Here is a 22,801-nt window from a genome sequence, read left to right on the forward strand (position 1 = left end):
TTTGAGTGAAAATAAAGACAAAAGACTTTCCCTTCTATAAAGTCCCTAGAATGAATCTGTTTGGCTATTCAATGGATAAGAGCATTGTCTCTTTAGTCTACCTTCTCTGAACTGGCATTCATAGTCTTCCAATTAGTAGCAGTGCAACCATAGGCCACATAACCATGTAGCTGGTGCCTTAAACGATGACACAGTCACACAGTGTCCTTACAATTGATTCCCCTCTCGGAGCCCAAGTCATTATTAACTAAAATGTCATGAGTAAACATACTTACTAGGAGTTCTGTTATGTGCAGTAGAAATAACATATGTCAAGCAATTTGGACACAGTTAACCCTATTATATATGGACAGTTATAATTCAATGTCAGTCGTAGGTAGTGCATTATTATTTGCATTTTAAGAGAACTAAAAATAAAATATTCTATCAAAATAACTTCTTGATTGAGATTTTCCCAGTCATATCAAACAAACTTTACCATAAACTCATCTCTGTAAATCTCCTTGTCCTTATCTGTGGTGAGATAGCCATAGAATATCTAGTCTTATTTAGAACACACTGGTCTTTTCTAAGTTGATCCTTAGCATATATCAGAATTTTAAGGGACAATTTATGTGACATCATGACATCAACCTAGAAGTGTTGGGGATTGTAGGATATGATGAGGTCAGGAGGAAAGAAGAAAAAAAAAAGCATGTTAGCCTTTAAACAATATGGTTTCCACTGTGAATGAGAGAAGACTGGAGGGTTCCAAGCAGTTTCGTCTCATCAGTTAGATCTGCTTAACTTTCAAGGCTATGAGGATGGGGGTTGAGGGGTGGTGATGCTTTACCTCATGAAGAGAAGGAAGGAGGAAGGGAAGACTAGGAACAGGGTAGCACTGGACACCTCAGAATGAACACTGCACATACCACATACTACAATAATTTGTGTAAAACACAACGCCGAGTTTTATTTTGTCTTGTGATCTTCCAAATTAATTTCAAAGTGACACTTGCTGGAATATATATTGTAAAGTAACCTCTGTAAGAAAATCATAATAATCCCTCACTCATCTCCATGCTTACCCTAATCATTATATTTTTTATGTTTTTCTTTATTTTTGAGAGAGAGAGAGAGAGAGAGAGAGAGAGAGAGAGAGAGAGAGAGAGAATGAGCAGGGGAGGAGCAGAGAGAGAGGGAGACACAGAATTCGAAGCAGGATCCAGGCTCTGAGCTATCAGCACAGAGCCCGACGTGGGTCTCGAACTCACAAACCGTGAGATCATGACCTGAGCCAAAGTGGGACACCCAACCAACTGAGCCACCCAGGTGCCCCTACTCTAGTCATTTTAGATGTATAATCACAATCATTATCATGACAAATACCATCATAAGAACTTGATTTGAATGACCATGTAGAGTGACAAGGATTTACTGTGGAAAGAAATTTGGGAGTAAATGAGTGTTCAGTTGAGACAAACTGAACATAAATAAGAATACTTTTCCAGGGGTAGAATTCATCTTAAAGGGACTTTATTTTGAGTAATAACTTTTTTTAAAACAAATTTGAAAACAAAGTAGTTCAGCCTAATATTTAGAGTCAGAGCAGAAAGAACAGAAGAGTTGGATGACAGGAAAAGTAGCTACACTGGTAAATATGATTTTCTATTGAATTTTATTATACCTTGAAATGAGCTTTAACAAGCTCATTTTTCTTCTAGCAAAATCTGAAAATTTTAAGTAACAGCTGTCCTAAGTGAAGGAGCTCTACGAAAGTGAAAAGAAGAAAATATAATTTCAAATACAGAAATTATACTTACGTAAGCACTGTGGTACTTCCCCACTCCAGGTACCGTTCCCTACACAGGTCAAAACAGCAGGAAAGGATAGTTCATAGCCTGGAGAACAGATGTAGCTAATACTAAAGCCCCAGTCAAAATTTGTTCCTTCCAACCTTCCATTAGAGATCTGGGGAGGAGTTGAGCAGGTAACAGCTGCAATTACATTAAAAGCGATTAGACACAGCTGTTGAAATATCCTGGGTGTAAAAAAAAAAAAAATCATTAGAAGAAGCATATGTGCTAATTTAACCTTTTGGAGGACAATATGGTGTGACATGTTTTATTCTCCTAGTAGTAGTCCTGAAACATCCCTGGAATTAATCCTTCTAGAATGTGACTATTTCTTGGCAACATAATGGCTACTGGTTGTCAGAGATACTCTTACAAAATAAAGAGCTGCCTGACATCTAAGGGAAGCAAATAGAGGGTGACCATTCAGTATACTGTAAGTGATAAATTATTGGTTTTATATAAGATTATTTTCCAATGACCTTTAGACAGACTGAAGAGCTGGGCTGTTTGGCTATATATAGTGTCAACATTGTAGCAAAGAATTTGCAAGTAATTCTGTGACATTTGCAAAAGAAACCTAGATTATGTATCTCATTAAAATATCCAAATTGGTTCTATTAACCACTTAAATTCATATGTTAAAATTTACTGTGGGGCACCTGGGTGGCTCAGTCAGTTAAGCATCCAACTCTGGATTTCAGCTCAGGTCACCATCTCATGGTTCGTGAGTTTGAGCCCCACATCAGGATCTGTGCTGGCAGTGTGGAGCCTGCTTGGGATTCTCTCTCCCTCTCTCTGCCCCTTCCCAACACTCACATGACTTCAAGCCCCACGTCAGGCTCGGTGCTGATGGCGCCCTTTCGCCCTTTCTCCTTCTCTCTTCTTTTCTCTCTCTCTCTGCCCCTCCCCACTTGCTCTCTCTCTCTCTCTCTCTCTCTCTGTCTCAAAATAAATGAATAAACTTTTTAAAAACTTTACTGTAGGGTTTTAAAATAAATTATTAAATGTTTAAACATTAATTTTTAAATTTGGGTTTTTTTTAATGTTTACTTGTTTTTGAGAGAGAGAGAGAAAGTGAGATGAGAGCACAAGTAGGGGAGGGACAGAGAGGTTGAAAGAGACAAGAGAGGAGCCCAAATTTAGGAGCTTAAATCCTCAAACCATGAGACCATGACCTGAGTCGAAGTCAGAAGCTTAACCTACTGAGCCACCCACGTGCTCCTAAAATTTGTTTTAAGTTGGCTTCAAGCAGAAATGGGTAGGATAATGTGACAGAGGTGAAGGGAAAAAGGGGGGTAACCAATGCAAAATCCAAAAATGAGAAATAACTGGATTTTTATGACTTGCATCATATATGATATTTTTTTGAGTTATATAACATTCCCATTATCAGATTCAATTAATCGTGTATGAAATAACTTCTAAAATATAAAATATTCATATATTTTCAAATGTTAACTGTAGATAGTGATCTGATTCAGAAACAGATAATCAAGAATACACACAAGATAATTTGTGTAATTAAGAAAGATACACATGTTGAATTTATCCTTTTTGTTAAACTGTGAATTCACAGATGTTTAGAAAGACACCTGAATGAGAAATGTCAGTATTATTATGAAACAATAGGAATTGTGTGGCATGACATCTGCAGTATTACATAAGTAATCATAAAAATTGGCAAAAAACATAAAAATATTTCCAGCATTAAATACACAGCATTAAAGTAGCAAATGTATGCCTACAGTAACTAAAAGATTAATTATAGATTGCATTCTTTTAAGAAACATGATTCTTTATGAAAAGTTAGTTTTCTAATTCAGTATGATTATTCTCAAGTTATAGAAAGTTTTCCTCCCATCTTTGAATTATTTGGCCCAAGTGGATCATCAAATTAAAATTCTAATTTATTAAGAATGTTTTAAATATTCCCCTCAATATAAATGATGATAGTGAGCGCATATCAGAGAACATGATACTTTTGTTGTTTTGGTTGCATTAAAGTTCATTGTCATTACTCACAATAAGATATAATATCTTTCTTGAAATATCATTTTAAAGTCCTATATGTTATTATCTACCTGGTTTTAAAATAAAAACTGCAGCAATTTTTAGTATCAGACAAGAGTGAAATAATAGAAAAATGCTTTTTAAACTTAAAATGGCATGTTAAAAAGTAAATACATGGTGGTTATCACTTACAAATATTGGAGAAATTATCCTACCTCTACAAGTTGGCATTATTCCACTCCATGTGCCATTAGTTGTACAAGTCCTAATTCTGGAACCGTTGAATTCCATTGTGTAGCCTGGCTGGCACATGTAAGAAACATTTTGTCCAACCACATAATCATCTCCATATCTCAGTCCATTGGCTGGTATACCTGGGTCTCCACAACTGATGACTATCAGTATTGGATGAGAAGAGCAGATGGTTAATGTGCCACGTATTTAATGGAGAGAAGTAGTAAGCATATGGCACACTTAATATATATGAAGGAAATTTGGTTACCATATTCATTTTTAATCACAAAACATAAGCATATTTAAGCCACACGCTGGCAACTCTTGATTATGATCAGCTATGCCTATTACAGATTCTATGCATGTGGCTCAGAAACTGCATTTGGACTCTGAAAAGGCTAGGTTAATGTACTATTATACTGTAATGAACACTGATTCAGTTAACCTCTTTTAATCTGCATTAGGTGATCAAGTAGAAGTCATCCTATAGAAACAGGATTTCTTTTTTAAAAAAAAATTAACACTGATTTATTTTTGAGAGAGAGAGAGAGAGAGAGAGAGAGAGAGAGAGAGAGAGAGAGCATAAGTGGGAGAGAGGCAGAGAAGGAGGGAGACACAGAATCCAAAGAAGGCTCCAGGTTCTGAGCTGTTAGCACAGAGCCTGACACAGGGCATAAACCCACAAATTGCGAGATCATGACCTGAGCAGAAGACAGAAGCTTAGCCAACTGAGCCACCCAGGCACCCCTAGAATCAGGATTTCTAATATAATATTTGAAATCTGGGGCTCCTGGGTGGCGCAGTCGGTTAAGCGTCCGACTTCAGCCAGGTCACGATCTCGCGGTCCGTGAGTTCGAGCCCCGCGTCAGGCTCTGGGCTGATGGCTCAGAGCCTGGAGCCTGTTTCTGATTCTGTGTCTCCCTCTCTCTCTGCCCCTCCCCCGTTCATGCTCTGTCTCTCTCTGTCCCAAAAATAAATAAACATTGAAATCTACATATTTCCACATATAGCAATTGGAATCTCCAATTTATCAGGCTGACTGGACTGAGAGCATATTTTCTGCCTAGTGTCACTCAGCTGGATATTATAATAGTTTTTAATTAAAACAATGCTAGATGCAAAAAAATACATCAATGTGAATCTATCACATGCAGGACAGGACACTTGGTTTGTGGCAATGAAACTACCATTGCTAGGGACAGAGAAATCAATTTACCATTTTCACCAACTCACTGCCAACTCAAGTGAAAGAATGACCTCCAAGAAATTGCCACCTCCACTCTGGAAGGCATTCGCTTTCTGGATTTGGGGTGAATGAGAGGATTGTGTCAAGTTCTTACTAAATACGCCTTGTCGTTGCCAGCCGAGGGAGGGGTAGCTGCTGTCCTGCCCTGTGCTAAGACTCTGCAAATATACTCACCCCTACCTGTTTCATGCTTGCACTCAGGGCCCCACAAAGGGATGGAAGACAATTGCAATGTGAGCCTCCCTCTGCTGATGATGCTATGGACTGACTAGGGAGAGCACACCAGTGTCCCCCGAGTAGAAGTGGGAATGGGGAGGTCAGGCAAGGCCAGGGGCACAACATGGTAGGGAGCACGTGGCCTATAACCCATCCTAGGAAGACAGGGAGGCAGAGAGGCAGACTGTGCATGAGCAGAGGCTCCAAACCCTCAGCACATACTCCATTGTCCCAATAGACCTCAATTACAAAGCACAAATTTAAAGTTGAAATTAAGAATTTTAAGGCAGCCATCACAGAGCATTAAACATCAGCGCAGGACCCTTTTGAGCATGAGGTGATGAAGAAGCATAGGCATAGCGCCTACAGCCCACTAACAAGTCCTTGAAACTGGCAGAGTGACCTCCCTCTAGGAGCTCAGCTGCCTGGATGAGGACACTTTGCTAGGGGTAGAAGGGAATCTTGGTTTAACCTTATACTGACCCCAATCTACTTTAACATATAAAAATTCCTTTGGAAACTTCCTTTACCTCAGCTCCCCCAAGATATATGCTGGCAATCATACTCCAAATTTATGGCCCCTGATACACATCCGAAGGGTCTCATGACTGAGGTTTTACTAAACGGTAACAAATGGTGTTTCCCTAGCAACAGCAAGCCCCTCAAGGTCCTGGAAACCTTGTTTCCGAAATACCTTCCAGACATTATCCTTGACCTTCTCCTACCCTGAGGGTACATAATGAGTTACCTGTCATAACTCCAGTGCAGCTCTTCCTGCCCACAGTACTGTCCCTGTGCTTTAATAAAATCACCAAAGGTGTCTTCAAGAATTCTTTCTTGGCCATCAGCTCTAAACCCAACGAACCCCCATCACCCCAAACTCCATCATGAGGTTCTATCAATTGTATTAGTCCATAAAGCTGGCTCTGTTTACATATATAATATTATCATTTATAATGCCACCCAAAATCTTTCAGAAAGACTAAGACAACAGAGAAAAGGCGAAACAATTTGAAATATGACATTTAATAACAAGGCATAACAGAGATTATATATAAGTGACAATGGCATTTGCTGTTTTGTGGTAGGTGGTTTGAGCTTGATTTGGGCAAGGAATTATCTAAAAGCTTTCTGACAGATAAGAGAAAAAGGAAAATACAAGGTTACACTGTTTCTTTTCTAAAGATTTAAAAAAAAACACATGGGGTTACTTGGCTTTTACTATCTTTTCTTTTTTTTCCCTTTAAATCTTTTTGCTCAGAGATAATTTTGTACTTTCAAAGTTGATTTATTTTTGAGAGAGAGAGACAGAGTGCAAGTGGGGGAGGAGCAGAGAGAGAGGGAGACACAGAATCCCAGGCTCTGAGCTGTCAGCACAGAGCCCAACATGGGGCTCAAACTCACAAGAGGTGAGATTATGACCTGAGCGGAAGTTGGAAAGGCTTAAGCACTGAGCCACCCAGGCACCCCAAATCGTTTGGTTCATAAAAGGGTAAATAATTTCATCAGGTAAACCGGGGCTATATTCTTTCATTTTTACTTTTAATTAATTCTTCAGCAAAGATTCCCTGATCACCTAATCATTGTCACCAGGATGGGTGACAAGATTAAAGAAGTATTTTGGAGGTCTAGGGTCAAAGACTAAAAGCAGATTAAGGCATGGAAGACCTTAATAGCACTTCAATTACATTGTATTTCTTAATTTACCATTAAATATTATGAATGTCAAGATTTCTGTCATATTATTCTAATCCACTAAGCCTAAGAAGTTTTAAGACCGTGACTAATGGCATTTAAATTAAAGAACAATGTTCACTGCACTTCACCTGATAATCCTAGGAGCCCTGGGGACAGTTTGCTAAATCACACCCAGTGAGAGTTTCTGTCTGATCCTACTAAGAGTTTTGCATATATAGGATAATTTTTGTTCTTTTAATAATTGTACAGGAAACGATTTTTAAAATTATGCAACTGAGTTGAATAGGAAATCAAATCCTGGTTATTTACCAGGAATATCATTTCAAAATTTCAGTTTTGTTTCAAAATTTACAACTATATAAAAGTGAGTATAAGCCTTTGATTTATTTTGTTTCCTTTTACCATCTGGGTGTGTATGTCTACATACATATATATGTGTGTGTGTGTGTGTGTGTGTGTGTGTGTGTGTGTGTGTGTATGTGTGTGTGTGTGTATATATATATATGTGTGTGTGTAAATTTTAAACCTACATTCCAATTAAGAGGTGGGACGTTAAAGAGCACACATATATGCTGTTGTTATTTTCTAGGTAGCACTTTACAGATTGAAATAGAAGCCTGGCAAGAAAGAACAGCTAACCTGGTCCTAAGGCCCACAAGCTGAGGTACAGCTACTGAAAGAGAGGACAGAGGACTTATTTTACAGAGAGGCACCAAGAAAGAGTTTGCATATGTGGCAGCCTCATGATGAAATGCCTGACAACAAGGGCTTCACAAGGAATTGTTGGTGGCTTTCTAGTGAAGCAAAGGCCCATCAGAGAGGCAGTTTCCAATAGCAACAGTCTTTTCATTTGCCACTAGTTTGTTTCTAGCAACAAAAAAGAGGCTTTTGGTCTTTCCAGGCAAAGCCTTAGAATAGTGGTTATGTGGGGCTTTGCCCTAAAATTCAAAGACATCAGTTCATGACAATGGGATGCTGGGTTTTCTTTCAAGAAAAATCTCTTCAAAAGTCACCAAATCCCCTAAGCACACAGGGCACATGTACCCATGATGAGGGGGCATAAGGCAAGCAGAGGGCAAAGAACATGCCGGCAATGCCTGCCCCCCACCCCCACCGCCGCAAGTGGGATCTGTGTGGCATTCCTCAGACATTCCTGACTGCCCTAAAGCTAAGAGGAGAAATCAAATGGTTACCTGATAGAAATCACAGTCAAGGAGGACATGAGTCTCCATCAGTTTACAAACATCTTGGTAAATGAAAAGAAAAAGGCAATCTTATCAATAGCCTAATCTCCAGAAACATACAGACTCAGTTTCCTGGTGTCCCAATATCACCCTCCCCTCCACAGTGATGTGGGGAACAAAGGCAAGAATGGGAGGTAAAATTGAATTTCTTTATAACCTGCAGCCCAATGACAAATATCAAGGCAAATACAGAATATAACATTTCTCCAGGAGCCCCCTACTATCTTAATGTTAATGCCTTCCTAGAGGGGAAAACAACCTTAGCTTGACAACAGTAAGGCCTCAGGTAACTTAGAAGTCCTCTTTAGCATACGAAAGTCCTTCTAGAGGCCTCCCTTTTGCCTTTCCCTTCCCAACTCCATGATATGTAACCAGTTACTCCACAACCCGGTGCAGCAATTCCCGCTCACGGGTCCTGTCCCATGTGCTTTAATAAAATCACCCTTTTACACCGAAGACATCTCAAGAATTCTTTCTTGGCTGTCATCTCTGGACCTCCACCACTCCAAAACCACAACACACACACACACACACACACACACACACACACACACACCCCAATAACTTCATGAAGACGATTATTTTGTCTATTTTCTACATTGTTGTATTTTCAGGGCCTCGTCTAGTATATAACTTATTAAAAAAAGATTAAGTAAATATTTTTTAAAGAATAAATATGTGAATGATATGTAAGAAATGATTAGATCAAATTCTCAAAAAAAATACAATGTTTTAAAGGTTTGAATTGGCTTTTGTGGAGGATTTTTTTCTCATAGTTTCTATCATGTAATTGAGGCCCACTTGGCATCATTTATGATAAATCTAAGTAGATGATATCTATGCTAAAAGTAAAACAATTGTGATGATTCTAGTCTGTGCCACTTCAAAGCTACTTTCTCTTTTAACTTCCTAAGTGAGAAATAGACATACGTATTTTTAAATAACTTAGGATCACATTAATCACACTTATATTCCCTTTCATGGATATACATAAAATATAATTTGTGTAACCAAACCCTTGATGGTTGAGTTATGTTACTCCTTTTCTTTTTTAATTTTCTTTTCAATGTTTATTTATTTTTGAGAGACAGAGCATGAGATGGAGGGAGGGACAGAAAGAGAGGGAGACACAGAATCCGAAGCAGACTCCAGGCTCTGAGCTGTCGGCACAGAGCCTGACATGGGGCTTGAACCCACGAACCGTGAGATCATGACCTGAGCCAAAGTCAGACACTTAACCAACTGAGCCCCGAGTCACTGTTTTTCTATTAGAGACAATGCAGCAATGGACATTCTTGTTTAGGCACGTACTGTTCCAGGTCTCAAGCCAAGAAAAAATTCTACCATAGCAGAATGAAGTTCCAGAAAGGTGGTCATTTCTCTGATAACGCTTCTGATTTTATATAATCTCCCAACTGAAACATTGGTTTCCTTTTTAGATCTCAGTGGTAGATTTTCTCAACTTCAAGCTCAGCATTATTGATATTCGGTACCAACTAATTCTTTATTGTAGGGGGTTGCTTTATGCTTTGAGAATGTTTAGCATTGACCTCTCCCTGCTAGATACTAATAGTGTACTTCATTCACCTGCACTATGACAGCCGAAAAATATCTCCAGACATTGCCAAATATGCCCTGGGAAGCAAAATCACCCATGTTTGAGAACCACTACACTCAGAGATAGTTCTCTCTCCTTGAGATTTAGATGACTTTTTAGCTTCACTTTACGCAGTTTGATGCTGAGATATCTCCTCCAGTTTTCTCCTATGTGAGAGTAGCTTCATATCCCTGACCTGTTCTTTACAAAAAAAAAAAAAAAAAAAAAAAAAAAAAAAAGAAAGCAAAATCTTTGAGAGTTCTCAGTTTAGTAACAAAGATCCAGTAAGGACCATTTCTGCCCTGGTTATTTGGAACAAAAGCCTGAGGTTCATTTATCACTGGATCTGATTGAGTATGCTGTCCTTGGCCCAAACGACAAGACCTGCCAGATACAGGACATTAATCATTTTGGAAGGAGTCTTAGTGGGTTAAAAAAATTCCAAGAAACAATTGACTTTATTTCTTCTTAGCACTTAAAGCCAATCCTTACTTTACTTGACAAGCCCTGTCCTGGCGCAGATTGTATCTTCTTCCCAAAATATTATGTGCACTATGTGCTTTAGGTATCAAAGGTGGCTCTGTAAGCATCCTGTTTCATTTTTTAATGAGTATTTGCTTGTGCTTAGTTTTTAGCTCTTTTTTTAGGTGTATTTATTTTATTTTGAGAGAGAGAGTGTGTTTACACGTGAGCAAGGGAGGGGCAGAGAGAGAAGGAGAGAGAGAATCCCAAAGCAGGCTCCACACTGTCAGTGCAGAGCCCGATGAGGGGCTCAAACTCACGAACCGTTAGATCGTGACCTGTGTCAAAATCAAGGGTTGGACACTTAACTGACTGAGCCACCCAGTCGCCCAGTTTTTAGCTTTTTTTTTCTCATTTTGAACATCACAGAAAAGAACATCATCAAATTTTATGATCAGAGTACTTTTATAAGCTTCTTAGTATTATGGCAAATATTCTTTTCCTTTCAGCTTGGTTTAGTTTCATGGATGTTTCTTAACATAATTCCTCTGCAAAAGTGTGCATGATATTTAGATGCATGACCTTGATCTCATGATATATTCTTTTACCTACCCGAGACAAAACTAGTTATTTGGGGGAAGTTTCACACTCCAGAACTGGCAGTGGGTTCTGGATAAGTACTTGTCTGGAGAAGACGGAAGAGTTCTTTTCATGAGGCATGATTTTAGAGAAAGATTAATTAAATATACAATTTCTCAATTCATTTATAATCTTAAGCAGGCTGAATATTAGCAGGTATTAGGAGAATTTTTGTAAGGGAAATTTTACGTCTTTACTACATTTCTACTCTGGTTAGATGTGAAAGAGACAGTGTGGGGACATTACCATTATTATTAAATTATGTTTATTCCAAAAGTGTTTCCAAAAATCATTAAAATGAACAAGACAAATCTACCCATGTGATTGGACTGTGGTTCTTTTAAGGACAGAAAAGGAATGTGTGTGTGTGTGTGTGTGTGTGTGTGTGTGTGTGTGTATTAGCCAATCAAGCAAATGAAAGGTACATATGCAAATCACCATGGTGGAAAATTCTCAAAGGGCGAAAGTGCTTGGAATATCAATGCTTCTTCACAGACCTATGAAATATTAGAGCCCACAAACCTTACTTACTGGACTTTGTATTCTCAGTTCCTGGGACAGTACCTCAATATAATAGGCTTTGTATAAATTATTTTTATTAACTGAATCCATAAGTAGTCCAATTACCGTACATAGCCACAATTCTGCATTTTTAGGTAAAATATATCCTGCTGTAAGTTAAAAAATAAAATTATATTTTAAAAATTAGATCACTACCCTGATTTTTACTATATAGGAGGAACTAGTTTCCTAAGGATAACGAGCCCAGGAAAAAAACCACTTAGAGTGACCAAAATTTTATTTTAAAAAAGGTAGAAAAAAATCCAAATAGAATTGAATTCTTTTCACTTTATTTTCACCACATCATTGTAAATGGATAATTCATTCACCTATATTTTAAGGGTTTTATTAATTTCTTCAAGGGACCCTATTAATTATTTTATGTTTGAATCATTCTATATTGAAACATTTATCATATCATCTGTCTTGTTGATTTTATATCTTTCAGCTGATATTGTTCCAATTCTAGCAGATCCACTTTGCCAATGATTGTGTATGTGATTCAACAGTAGCCTGATTCATTTCCTTTGACTCAACTCATCAAAATATTTCATCTCTTGCAAGATTTGCAGATTTATTATTTATATATATTTGTACTGTATGTTTGGACATTCATCTTGAAACAGACAACAAAATTATTGACAAGGCATATAGAGGAAATTGTGATTTTAAGCAGAAAGTATCATTGAAAAAAACAAATCTTACAAGTAGTCAACTCATTAACAAATAATATGCTCCTGTAGAACTCAAAATGGTAAGTGCAGAGGAATTGAAAAAAAATAGAGAATAGACCATAAATTAATGAAACAATTCCATATGCATTCTAAGTAATGTCTTATATTTATACTATGCAAATATGTTTGACTATTCTAGTGAAGAGAGAAAATAAAGTGAAAAAAGGAGGAAAAATACAAAAGGAGAGAATGAAGTGAACCTGAGAAAATTGCTTCTTGAGTCAAATAGATTTGATTTTAAATCGTAGATCCTGCATATGCTAGTTGTGTTACCATGAAGAATACAGCTGTGTTTTCTGTGTAAGATACCATATCTTCAAATGTGAAATAGAAAGGGTAATAGTATATATTTCACAGATTTGTTATTAGAAATAAAGGAGAGAATTTGTATAAAAGCACTTAGCACAAATCCTAACCACTGGCAAACACTCAATAACAGATATTATTCTTTATGAGTAAAAATAATAACCATTTGGGGAAAGAAAGGAAAGTTTTGTTTTGTTTAGGTGGGTTTGCCAAGAAATGCTGCCAGTGCTTTGGTTTGGAAATTTAATTCAGGCACTTTAAATTTTCCTCATATGTAACTTAATTCATTTCAAATTTATATTTAAGTATTGTGTATACATGCTAAAAAATGATGTCTACAAAAGGCAATTATAAAAAAAGGCAATTATATTAAATCAAATTTTATTAAAATATTTATTTGAATTTAACCTTTCTGATATGTATGTACATACATACATACATATGTATACACATATGTGTGTGTGTATATTTATATATAAAATAATTGAATTTAATGGAAAATTCCATCCATGTGTGTGGCAGAAATAACTGTTTAGCAGTGAACTCTGACAATAGACAATAAGTCAGTTAAATGATTTGGTGCCTCAGTTTCCTGATCTACACATGTAAGTCTATGATGCAATCTCTTCCAGATACAAAATTACGTGGTTCTATCAATCATATATTTAAATTAACTTCCACTGTAAATTAATGAGATGAAATCTGAGACAGTTGCTTTAATTCAGTTTTATTTCCACATATATTATCAGTATGTTAGATTCTTTATAGAAGCTTAGCCTATTTTAATTTCCACTGAAACCTCTCTCTGTGCTCCCTTTTTAGGGATATTTTCCTTTTTGCTTTTGGTTTGGATTGCTACTGGGATGTTGGCACTTTTTTGCCTATAAAGTAAGTCAACTGTTACAAATTCTGTTTTTAATTTAATAGCAATTCATCATTTAAAAGCTAGTGCTTGAAATACCTTATTTAACACATTTCTCCTTGAAGAACTGACATAAGGCAAGAAACTTTCTTCATATTTTTGATATACTATTTGTAACCAATCTGTCTTGAATTAGGTGATTTTTAATTTGATTTAAAAATTTAAAGAAAAATGAAAATGATCCAATTAGGTGCAATTTTTGGTCTCAAAAATTGGGATATGTTTATTTATCCTTACCAAAATTGGAAAACAACTTAAATAAGAGACTTAGGTATTTATCTATGATGAAATTAAATTGTTATTCATTGTGCAGAAAACAAAAGATGTGTTACTCAACAGATTTCCTTTACTGTGAATATACTCATTATTTCATCTTTTTGATAACTGTATATTAAACACATACTATCTTCCAGAAACTATGTGCCATGTTATCTGAAAAATTACAAGTCCTTTCTGCAAACATTTTAAAATGGAGTGAAATGGTAAGTTGTGTATACTAATAGTTAAAATGAAAATTAGATATTTCAGTTAGTGAACAACTAAGTACTTAATCACTCATATATTAGGTTTTGTGCTCCACTCTAGAAAGTCACTGAGATAAACAGACCTGGTTACTACTGCCCTATAAAGTTAACTGTTCAGCTTTAAAAGTAATTTCCATTAGAAAAAAAAAAAAAGTTATACACCATGAAGAGATCACTTCTAGCTAAAAGGGATATGAGGAAGTGTCTTGAGAAGGCTTTGGCAAATGTGTCATTTGAACTGATATTTAATTTTTTTTTTCTTAACGTTTTTATTTATTTTTGAGACAGAGAGAGACAGAGCATGAATGGGGGAGAGTCAGAGAGAGGGGGAGACACAGACTCTGAAACAGACTCCAGCCTCTGAGCTGCCAGCACAGATCCCAACACGGGGCTTGAACTCACAGACCGTGAGATCATGACCTGAGCCAAAGTCGGACGCTTAACCGACTGAGCCACCAGGCACCCCCATTTGAGCTGATATTTAAAAGACACCAGGGTACAGTTCTAAAGACTCAAATGGGGTAATATAGTATGGAAATAGTAAATCATATTTGTTAAATGTTATATTTTTCAGTATCACAAAAAATGCGACTTTTTCAAGGTAAACAGAAGGATTTCTTTCCTTCAAAGTGGAGAAATCAGGGGGAACGTATTTTTATTCTCCATTTGAAACAACCAGAAGAAAAGAACACACACACACACACACACAGACACACACACACACACACGAAACAAAAACCAGGTTTCATCAGGCAGGAAAGCACAGAAGCACAGTGATCCTTGAGAGACAGAAAACAAAGGAGATGAGTCCTATGATTGCCTTTAGAGTAGAACTGCCTTTAGAGAAGAACTTCCAGGCTTTGGCACAGAGGCGAGGACCCCAGGCAGACTCCCTGTGTTGAAGAGATGGATCTAAGAGCCCAGAGAGAGCAAAATGGATAGAGTTTGTGAGACAGAGTACCAGAAAGGACATGTACAGAAAGAAAGAGAGATGTAAGAAGAGAACTCCCTGAGTATTCAGCAAAATACTGATGAGTCTGTGAGGACCTGCCCAAGGGCAGGTAAAGAATTATCCAAAAGATTAGATGTAACAATGCCTGGGACTGACATAGGGCCAGGGATATTACTTTTTACTGACTCGAATGAACAACTGGAAAATGTTTTGCTATTATAGATGTGGCTAATGTGTTCTATTCGGTGGTCATTTCAATAGTCTCCTAGCCATAGTCTCCCTTCACCTTTGAAGAGACACTATACACACAAGGCACCTCAACAGCCCTGTCACTGCACACACAATCTTTGTAGGCAAGATAGTAACTACAAGCAACTGTCTCCTATCACAGGAGGTCATGACATGGCTTTGATGGCATCCTCCTCTGGGATGATTCATCTGAGCCAGTCATTCAGGAAATGCAAATACTCACAAAAGAGCTACACTTTTAAAGGGAAGGGAATGGGTCATTGGCCCACACACAGTATAAAGCCTGTCTCCTCAGATTTCTGTGAATTATTAGGTCAGTCCAGGGCTGCTCCACCACTGACACTGTCGAGAGCAACTACTGACCTTCGCAACCCTACGTTTGACAAAAGCCCAATAGCTTTTTGAGTCCCAGAAACAACATGTTCTTCATTTAGAAATTTTAAAACCAAGTCAGTTATTGATGTGTATTAGATGGACAAAATAAAATTGCTTCCTTTGTATATTTAATCTCAATTACAGCTGATAATTCATCACTATCCTTAAAGAACGGTTAAATTATAATTAACAGCACTGATGTTCTGTGATTCCTCCTTCCTCTGCCAGTGCAGTACCTTGGTAAGCCAACTGATACTTAAAGTCACTGGTGCACATTCTAACTATAACACTACTACCCCCTTTTACTCTGGAAGACAAATACCAATATTCACAACCTGGCATGGTTTGATTAAATACAAAACACACACATACACATTTATATGCTCAAATATGTTTCACGTAACTAGTGATAGTTTAAACTAATGACAAGAAACTTACTTGTACAGTTAGGCAAGCTTCCAGACCATGTTCCATTGGCTGTGCACTGTCTAACTGAAGGTCCAGAAAGGATATACCCCTCCATACAAGAATAAATAACTGAACTGGAAAACGTTGTGCCATCAATCCGAAAGACTTTTCCATTGGCTGTTGTTCCTGGGTTGCCACACTGTATGGCTATAAAACAAAACGGGTAAGAGTAGATATGAAAGTGTTTTTAGAATTCCTCTCACAAAAAGGTAATGACTAAATGATTCTTTCAAATTATCCAAAGGAGCTACAAAAGCTTCTAAAAGAAGCATTGGATTATCTTTTATAAATAGTTGAAATTCAAGATGAATTTATATTGACTCTATTAGTTTAACTACTGGGATGCAAATCACGGCTACTTTTTGAAGACTTTTTTCAGTGCCTTTGGTAGAAACATTACACAGTAAAGTAATTACTTGAGAGTACTGCCTTTGGGTACTACAAAATCTTTCAAAGAAGGATTAGAAGAGTCGGTCTAAAAAACAACTCATGTAAAACTGGAATAGATGTAACAACAAGATGTGACAGATTTATTTTAATTGTACTAAGAGGATAGATATAAAATGAACAATTTAAGTATTATAAACATCCATGTATATTTTTATTTATGTAAGTATATAACTGATTTGCATTAAAACTTTATTATCTCTATTTTTGGGCTAAGGTGTACAAAACAATAAATTGAATAAAAACAAAGTAAATTCTATGAATGTGTGGCATTAAGTTTGCAACATATCCTAAATAAGAATCACAAACACAAATACCTTATATGATTAGATAGTCTGTATTATTTTTAACTGTTGGTCATTAATGCCATAAGTGAATTTTTAAAATCTCTTAAAAGCAAGCCTATGTTAGACATAATACTAAATTTTGCTGTAATATAAAAGGGTATGTTAGTACTTTGTAGTTTAAGGTTATCTTTATGAATATGAAATGTAATTATAGTTTTAGAAGTACCATCTAAATCACTTGTTGCATCTCAAATATTTAATTTTGCCATTCCTGTGTAATAGTACTGTATGTTTGTGTGTATGTGTATGTAGATAGGAAACTTACACATTTCATATGTAATACAACAAAGTCATACTCCAAATAATATATGATACAGTAAATATTTTTATGTGCTGTCAAGAGTAATTATCCTCTTCTATATCCATTAGTACCTGCCTAAAATAATAATCTGGTCATATCTATCTGTTATGTGTCATGCCCCATAGCCTTGACACAACACAAGAAAGATTTGAAAAACATTATCCTTGTTTTAAGATGTCATGTAGTTTGCATGTTGTAATAAGGACCCAGGTTCAGTCTATCTCTTGCACAATAAAAATCAAGAACTTCTCTAGTCAGGGTGGTTTCCAGGTACAGACAAATCACACTATTACTCCTGTTCTCTGGTCTCTAATTCCTCCCCCTCAATACATACATTTCTCTTACTCAGAATGTTATCTGAATTACACAAGTAAAATTAACTTAAAATGAAAGGAGGTAAGTGCAAATCTATCATGCGTGAAAGCTGAAAGCTTATTGGACACAGCAAGAGCAGCGATAACAACTTTGCCTCTGTAATACTGACATTTGGGAAAAGTGGGAGTTGATTGTTATCTGTGAACATAGCTCCATTTATGTTTACTACTAGCTGACAAAGCCATTTCTCCTAGAGTCATTTCTCAGCTGTCAATTGACCTAATCTAATACAAATGATGGTTAACATTCATTGAGCACTTACTATGTGACGGCCACAACTTTTTCAATATTAATTAATATCACAAAAATTCTGAGTTGATATTAACATCATTACCATTCCCTGGTAGGAAAATGAGGCACACAAGGATTAAGTAACTTGCCCAAGGTCTAACAACTAGTTAATGGCAGATTTTCAACTAGCACAAATTCATAAGCATGATTCTGATAGTGTATAATGAGAGTATTGGATTTTATTTAGACTAGTAAATGAAAGGCTTAAACATGATATATTTTTGCCAGTTGTTTATTTTTGTGTGTCAGATACATTATATGAATCATATTTTATGTTCACCCTTTTTTGTTACTAGAGATAATTTTTAAAATTACTGTACCTTTTTTATCACTTTTTATCAAGGTGATAGCTATTTATAAAAAGTCAAAAAATAAATGAAAGTATAAAGAAGAAATTAAAGGTAATGTATAAATCCACCAAGAGATAGCACTTGGTAAAATATTTATATATACTTATATTAATATGTATATGCAAATATATATAAATGGATATATATTCATCATGATGTTTATTTCAGGCACTGTGCTAAGCACAGAGTACACAAGAGTAAAATAATACCCTTTTAAAAGATAGAAATATGTTATTTTGTAATCTTATTTTTCTTAATCAACATTATAATTAGGGCATCCTTCTTTCATAAAGTTTAGTAACTGGATAGTTTTCTATTATATGTATATTCATGACTTAACTAACCAATTTCCTATTGACCAACATGAAATTAATTTAGTTTTATTTCTTTATCATATAATACAGTTTAACATACTCTAGCTTATGTATACAACTGTGTACATAGGTCCCATTTTTTAAGTTTTTATTTAAATTCCAATTAATTAACATACAACGTAATATGAGCTTCTGGTATACAATTTGTTGCTTCAACACTTTCATACAACACTCAGTGCTCATTACAAGAACGCTGCTTAATCTGTCACCTCATCCACTGCCCCTCTGGTAACCATGAGTTTGTTTTCCATTGTTAAGAGTCTGTTTCTTGATTTTCTGCTCTCTCTTTTTCCCCTATGATCCTGTGTTTTGTTTCTTAAATTCCACATGAGTGAAATCATATGGTATTTTTAAGATAAATTTCTAGAAGTGGAATTTCTCAATGATTTTTATTTTTGCAAAATGTTTTACTTTTTTGAAGTATATATAGAGTTACCTAAGATGTTATAACAATGCACTTGTATCAATGGTGTAAAAAAATTTTGCTTGTTTTCACACATTCTCTGCAACATCAGACACCATCATTTTTAAAATCCTTGTCAGTTTATCAAAATGCTATGTTCTTTAAATTTGTATTTTCTATTAAATTATTTTAAAACATTTGATATTTTTATTTTCATGTGTTTTATTCATCACATCCATACATCCTATGAAAGCTTTTATATTTTACTGTTACTAAAGTAATATAATGTTACAAAACATTTGGAATAAAGAGAATAAAATCCTCCAAATTTCACCACTCTGTCCTATTATCATTTTTGTGTACTGCCTTTTATTCTTTGTTTTAAATAAATATCATTTCCCATGAATTTTACTAGAGTGCCTAATTCTGAATCTTAATTTTTAACAGTTTTAAATGAAATTTACATGAGAAATTTACATTTTCTCATGGCCTTTATTCTAATATTTTATTGATGATATACTGTTACACAATGTAAACAGAGAATTGCTTATGTAATATTTTTCCTACTGCTGTCTAATTATTTTCAATTGTTGCTGGTCATAACCAATTAGAAATATAAAATTGCATCATCACAATTGTGTGTTTTCTTTAATATTTTTATTTTCTTAGGAAAAAATCCTCAAAAGTGACGTTAATAAATCAAAGCTATATATATTCTATGAATAAATATGTATTTTGTCAAGTTATCCTATCCTAAAATATTATGACAAAAAAACCTCTAGAAATGTTTTCAAGTTCTAGTTTTGTTGTACATACACTAGAATTTCATTTTTAAACAGGTGAAAAATGATGCTTTGATGATCAATTCTAATTTTCTGACAAATAGTTATGTAGAATTTTTTTCTATAGGTTACAATATTGTTTTTTGGCTCCTCTGTGCTTTCTGTTCATTCCTTCTGTCTACTCATCTACTAGAATGCTTTCTTAAATGATTTGTATGAACTCCATCCATGAGAAAAATGTTAATTCTGTTATATTTGCTCTAACTCCTCGTTCTTTTTTATCCATAATGTACATACTAACAAAACAAAGTCAGAACCACACATTTCATCTAAAAACTATTTTGTAGTTCAGCCGAACAAAAGGCTCACCCATGTAGAATATATTTATAGAGATTTTTCCTTTGGAAAATAAGTTTGAGGAGTCATTAAAGATCTTAGTCTTACTTATTGTCTTTTGCTCAGCAATATTGTTTCTCAATTTGTTTCCCTTATAATAGCAACTGAGCTGCAAGTCTCCTAATTAAGATTAAATTTGGTAATGTTAAAAAAAGATAACTATCCTTCTTTCCTAGAATGCGGACACTAATTTTAAACATCGTCAAAGGATTCTGAAATATAATCAATCAGGAAACTGTCAAGAAGGTTCTATTGGGACTTATTTTCTATTTATGAAACCTGTTACATTTGGTAAAACAGCAAGTACATTTCATAAATACCTTTGTAAGTTTAGCTTTTGCACTAAAGTCATCTCAAAAAGAACAGTTTAAATTATATGGATAATTTTTCAGCGACACTTCATTTTCTAGCCAATCTGTAAAGAGTTAATTATGTTAACTCTGACTCAGTCAGAATGATTAACAATTTTACTTAAACACCAAAATTTTTAAGAATTCAAGCTATCAACAACTGTACTCTATACATAAAAATTTCATTTATAATTAGGCATCTTCCTATATTTTTCCATTTCTACAAACCTGAAAACTAAAACAGATCTTGAACTAATGTTAAGAACAATCTGTTTTTTCCCTGATAGTGTCTATTACGTAAAGGTCTGTGGTGAAGAGGTAAATATAAATGCTGTTAAGAAATATTTTTAATTTTTCCCATCGCGATGTTTGTTGTATTAAATAATGTTTGTGTATACATAGCCCATGAGAGATTTTTGTATAATTATTATCTATCATAGTTCTCCTATAGGATGAGGTCAGTTAAATGTAATACTAGTGCCTTTATTCCAGCGTTGCAACAGGACGAATGGCTAGGAGGGATTGCACCTGTAGTATAGTGACCAACTGAATTTAGATGCACATTAAATTTCAATCCTTTCAGTGTATTTAGTTTCTGCTTAGATTACCTTTGCATTCTGGTTGCCTTCCAGTCCAACTGCTATTGGCTAAACACGTTCTTTCTTCTGAGCCATGAAGGATATAACCAATATCACAAGCAAAACGTACAGAGCTTTTGGTTCTGAAATCACTTTCCTGTCTAGAACCATGACCAGGAGTACCCGGATCCCCACAGGTACCAGTAGCATTGCCTGAAATTCAATACAGTTCAGATTAATTCATCTCATTAAACGTTGACTATGATCATGATTTAGTCCAAATGCTTGTAGGCTTTTGTGTTTGTGCATGCTGTGTTTTTAAAAAAATTTAATTCATTTATTTTTAAGTAGGCTAGATGCCCAGACTGGAGCTCAACTCAGGTCATGAACTCATGATCTTGAGATCAAGACCTGAGCTACAGTCAAGAGTTGGGTGCTTAACTCACTGAGCCATCCAAGCCCGCTTAATATGATAAACTGACTGGACAAAATCATAATTCACATTTCCCATCTGAGTCCAGTCATAGAAAAGACCTAAAGGAAAAAGAAAATCATGCAGAGCATAATGTTATTTGCCATATCCATATATTTGGGCCTAGTAAACAGGCTAAGGACATTTTATCAGTATCTCAAAACCTAGATAATGACCAAATTAATGGAAAATTTATAGTTGATAATACTATGAGCTCAAATGACAAAGAATTTATAAAACTAAAATTAAAAACTGTATTTGATAATTTGCATGTTTCCTTCTCTGAATTTCCTAATAGCTGAAAATATTTTTGTGTGTGAAATTAGAACTGTAATGTGCTGGAAAACGTAAATGTTACAATACAGTATCCTGTAGACTAAAATCTCACCCCCTAATTTTCTCTACCAATGGCCACTGATCAAAGATACATGAATTATATTATCTCCAATATGAAAATATAAAAATAAATTGTAAACAAATATTAGAATTCTGACTTAAGCTCCTTTTAAAAAATGTTTATTTCTTTATTTTGAGAGAGAGAGAGGCAATGAGTAGTAAAGGAACAGAGAGAGAGGGAGAGAGAGAATCCTAAACAGGCTCTGTGCTGTGAGCACAGAGCCCAACGTGGGGCTCTATTCTATAAACCATGAGATCATGAACTGAGCCAAAATAGTCAGATGCTTGATCAACTGAGTCACCCAGGGGCCCCTGACTTAAGTTCCTAACAAGGATTTTGCTCATGGCTAGGTGTTCATCTTTTGGTTTTAACATTAAGATTTATTCAGTCCCTTTATCATTTCTTAAATAATTCTAATCAGAGTTGCCACTATATTATTATACATTAAGAGAGAGAAAGAAGGAGAGAGAGAAACTTGAAGGTGTATACATTGAAAATGCTGTGTGTAGATGGCTTTTTTGACATGCCCTGTGTGTATTTGGAATCCTTCTTTACACCACCTCATTTTCATGTGATGCAATATTAACAACCACACAAAATGTTAAGATCTCTATTCCACTTTAAATATCTATGCGCATTCTTGTTTGCAATTCAGAAGCAGTTTTC

General features: G+C 35.4%; 1 protein-coding gene and 1 long non-coding RNA gene across 8 annotated transcripts in view; one reads left to right on the forward strand and one right to left on the reverse strand.

Moving 5' to 3' along the window:
* Positions 1-22,801, reverse strand: part of CSMD3 (CUB and Sushi multiple domains 3) — a 1,245,869-nt gene that overhangs the window by 41,824 nt on the left and 1,181,244 nt on the right. For all 7 annotated transcript variants that reach the window (XM_045049906.1, XM_019823045.3, XM_019823042.3 and 4 more), the window contains 4 exons: positions 21,297-21,479; positions 16,243-16,419; positions 4,061-4,240; positions 1,803-1,976 (listed from right to left, as the gene is read on the reverse strand). In XM_045049906.1, coding sequence (XP_044905841.1) covers positions 1,803-1,976; positions 4,061-4,240; positions 16,243-16,419; positions 21,297-21,479 — 714 coding nt within the window. The remainder of the gene's footprint in view (positions 1-1,802; positions 1,977-4,060; positions 4,241-16,242; positions 16,420-21,296; positions 21,480-22,801) is intronic.
* Positions 12,207-14,385, forward strand: LOC123383139. The gene is made up of 3 exons (XR_006592550.1): positions 12,207-12,496; positions 13,605-13,670; positions 14,118-14,385. It is a non-coding gene; the product is annotated as an uncharacterized LOC123383139 (long non-coding RNA).

The sequence above is a fragment of the Felis catus genome, chromosome F2 (assembly GCF_018350175.1).
Source record: "Felis catus isolate Fca126 chromosome F2, F.catus_Fca126_mat1.0, whole genome shotgun sequence".
NCBI classification, from domain to species: domain Eukaryota; kingdom Metazoa; phylum Chordata; class Mammalia; order Carnivora; family Felidae; genus Felis; species Felis catus.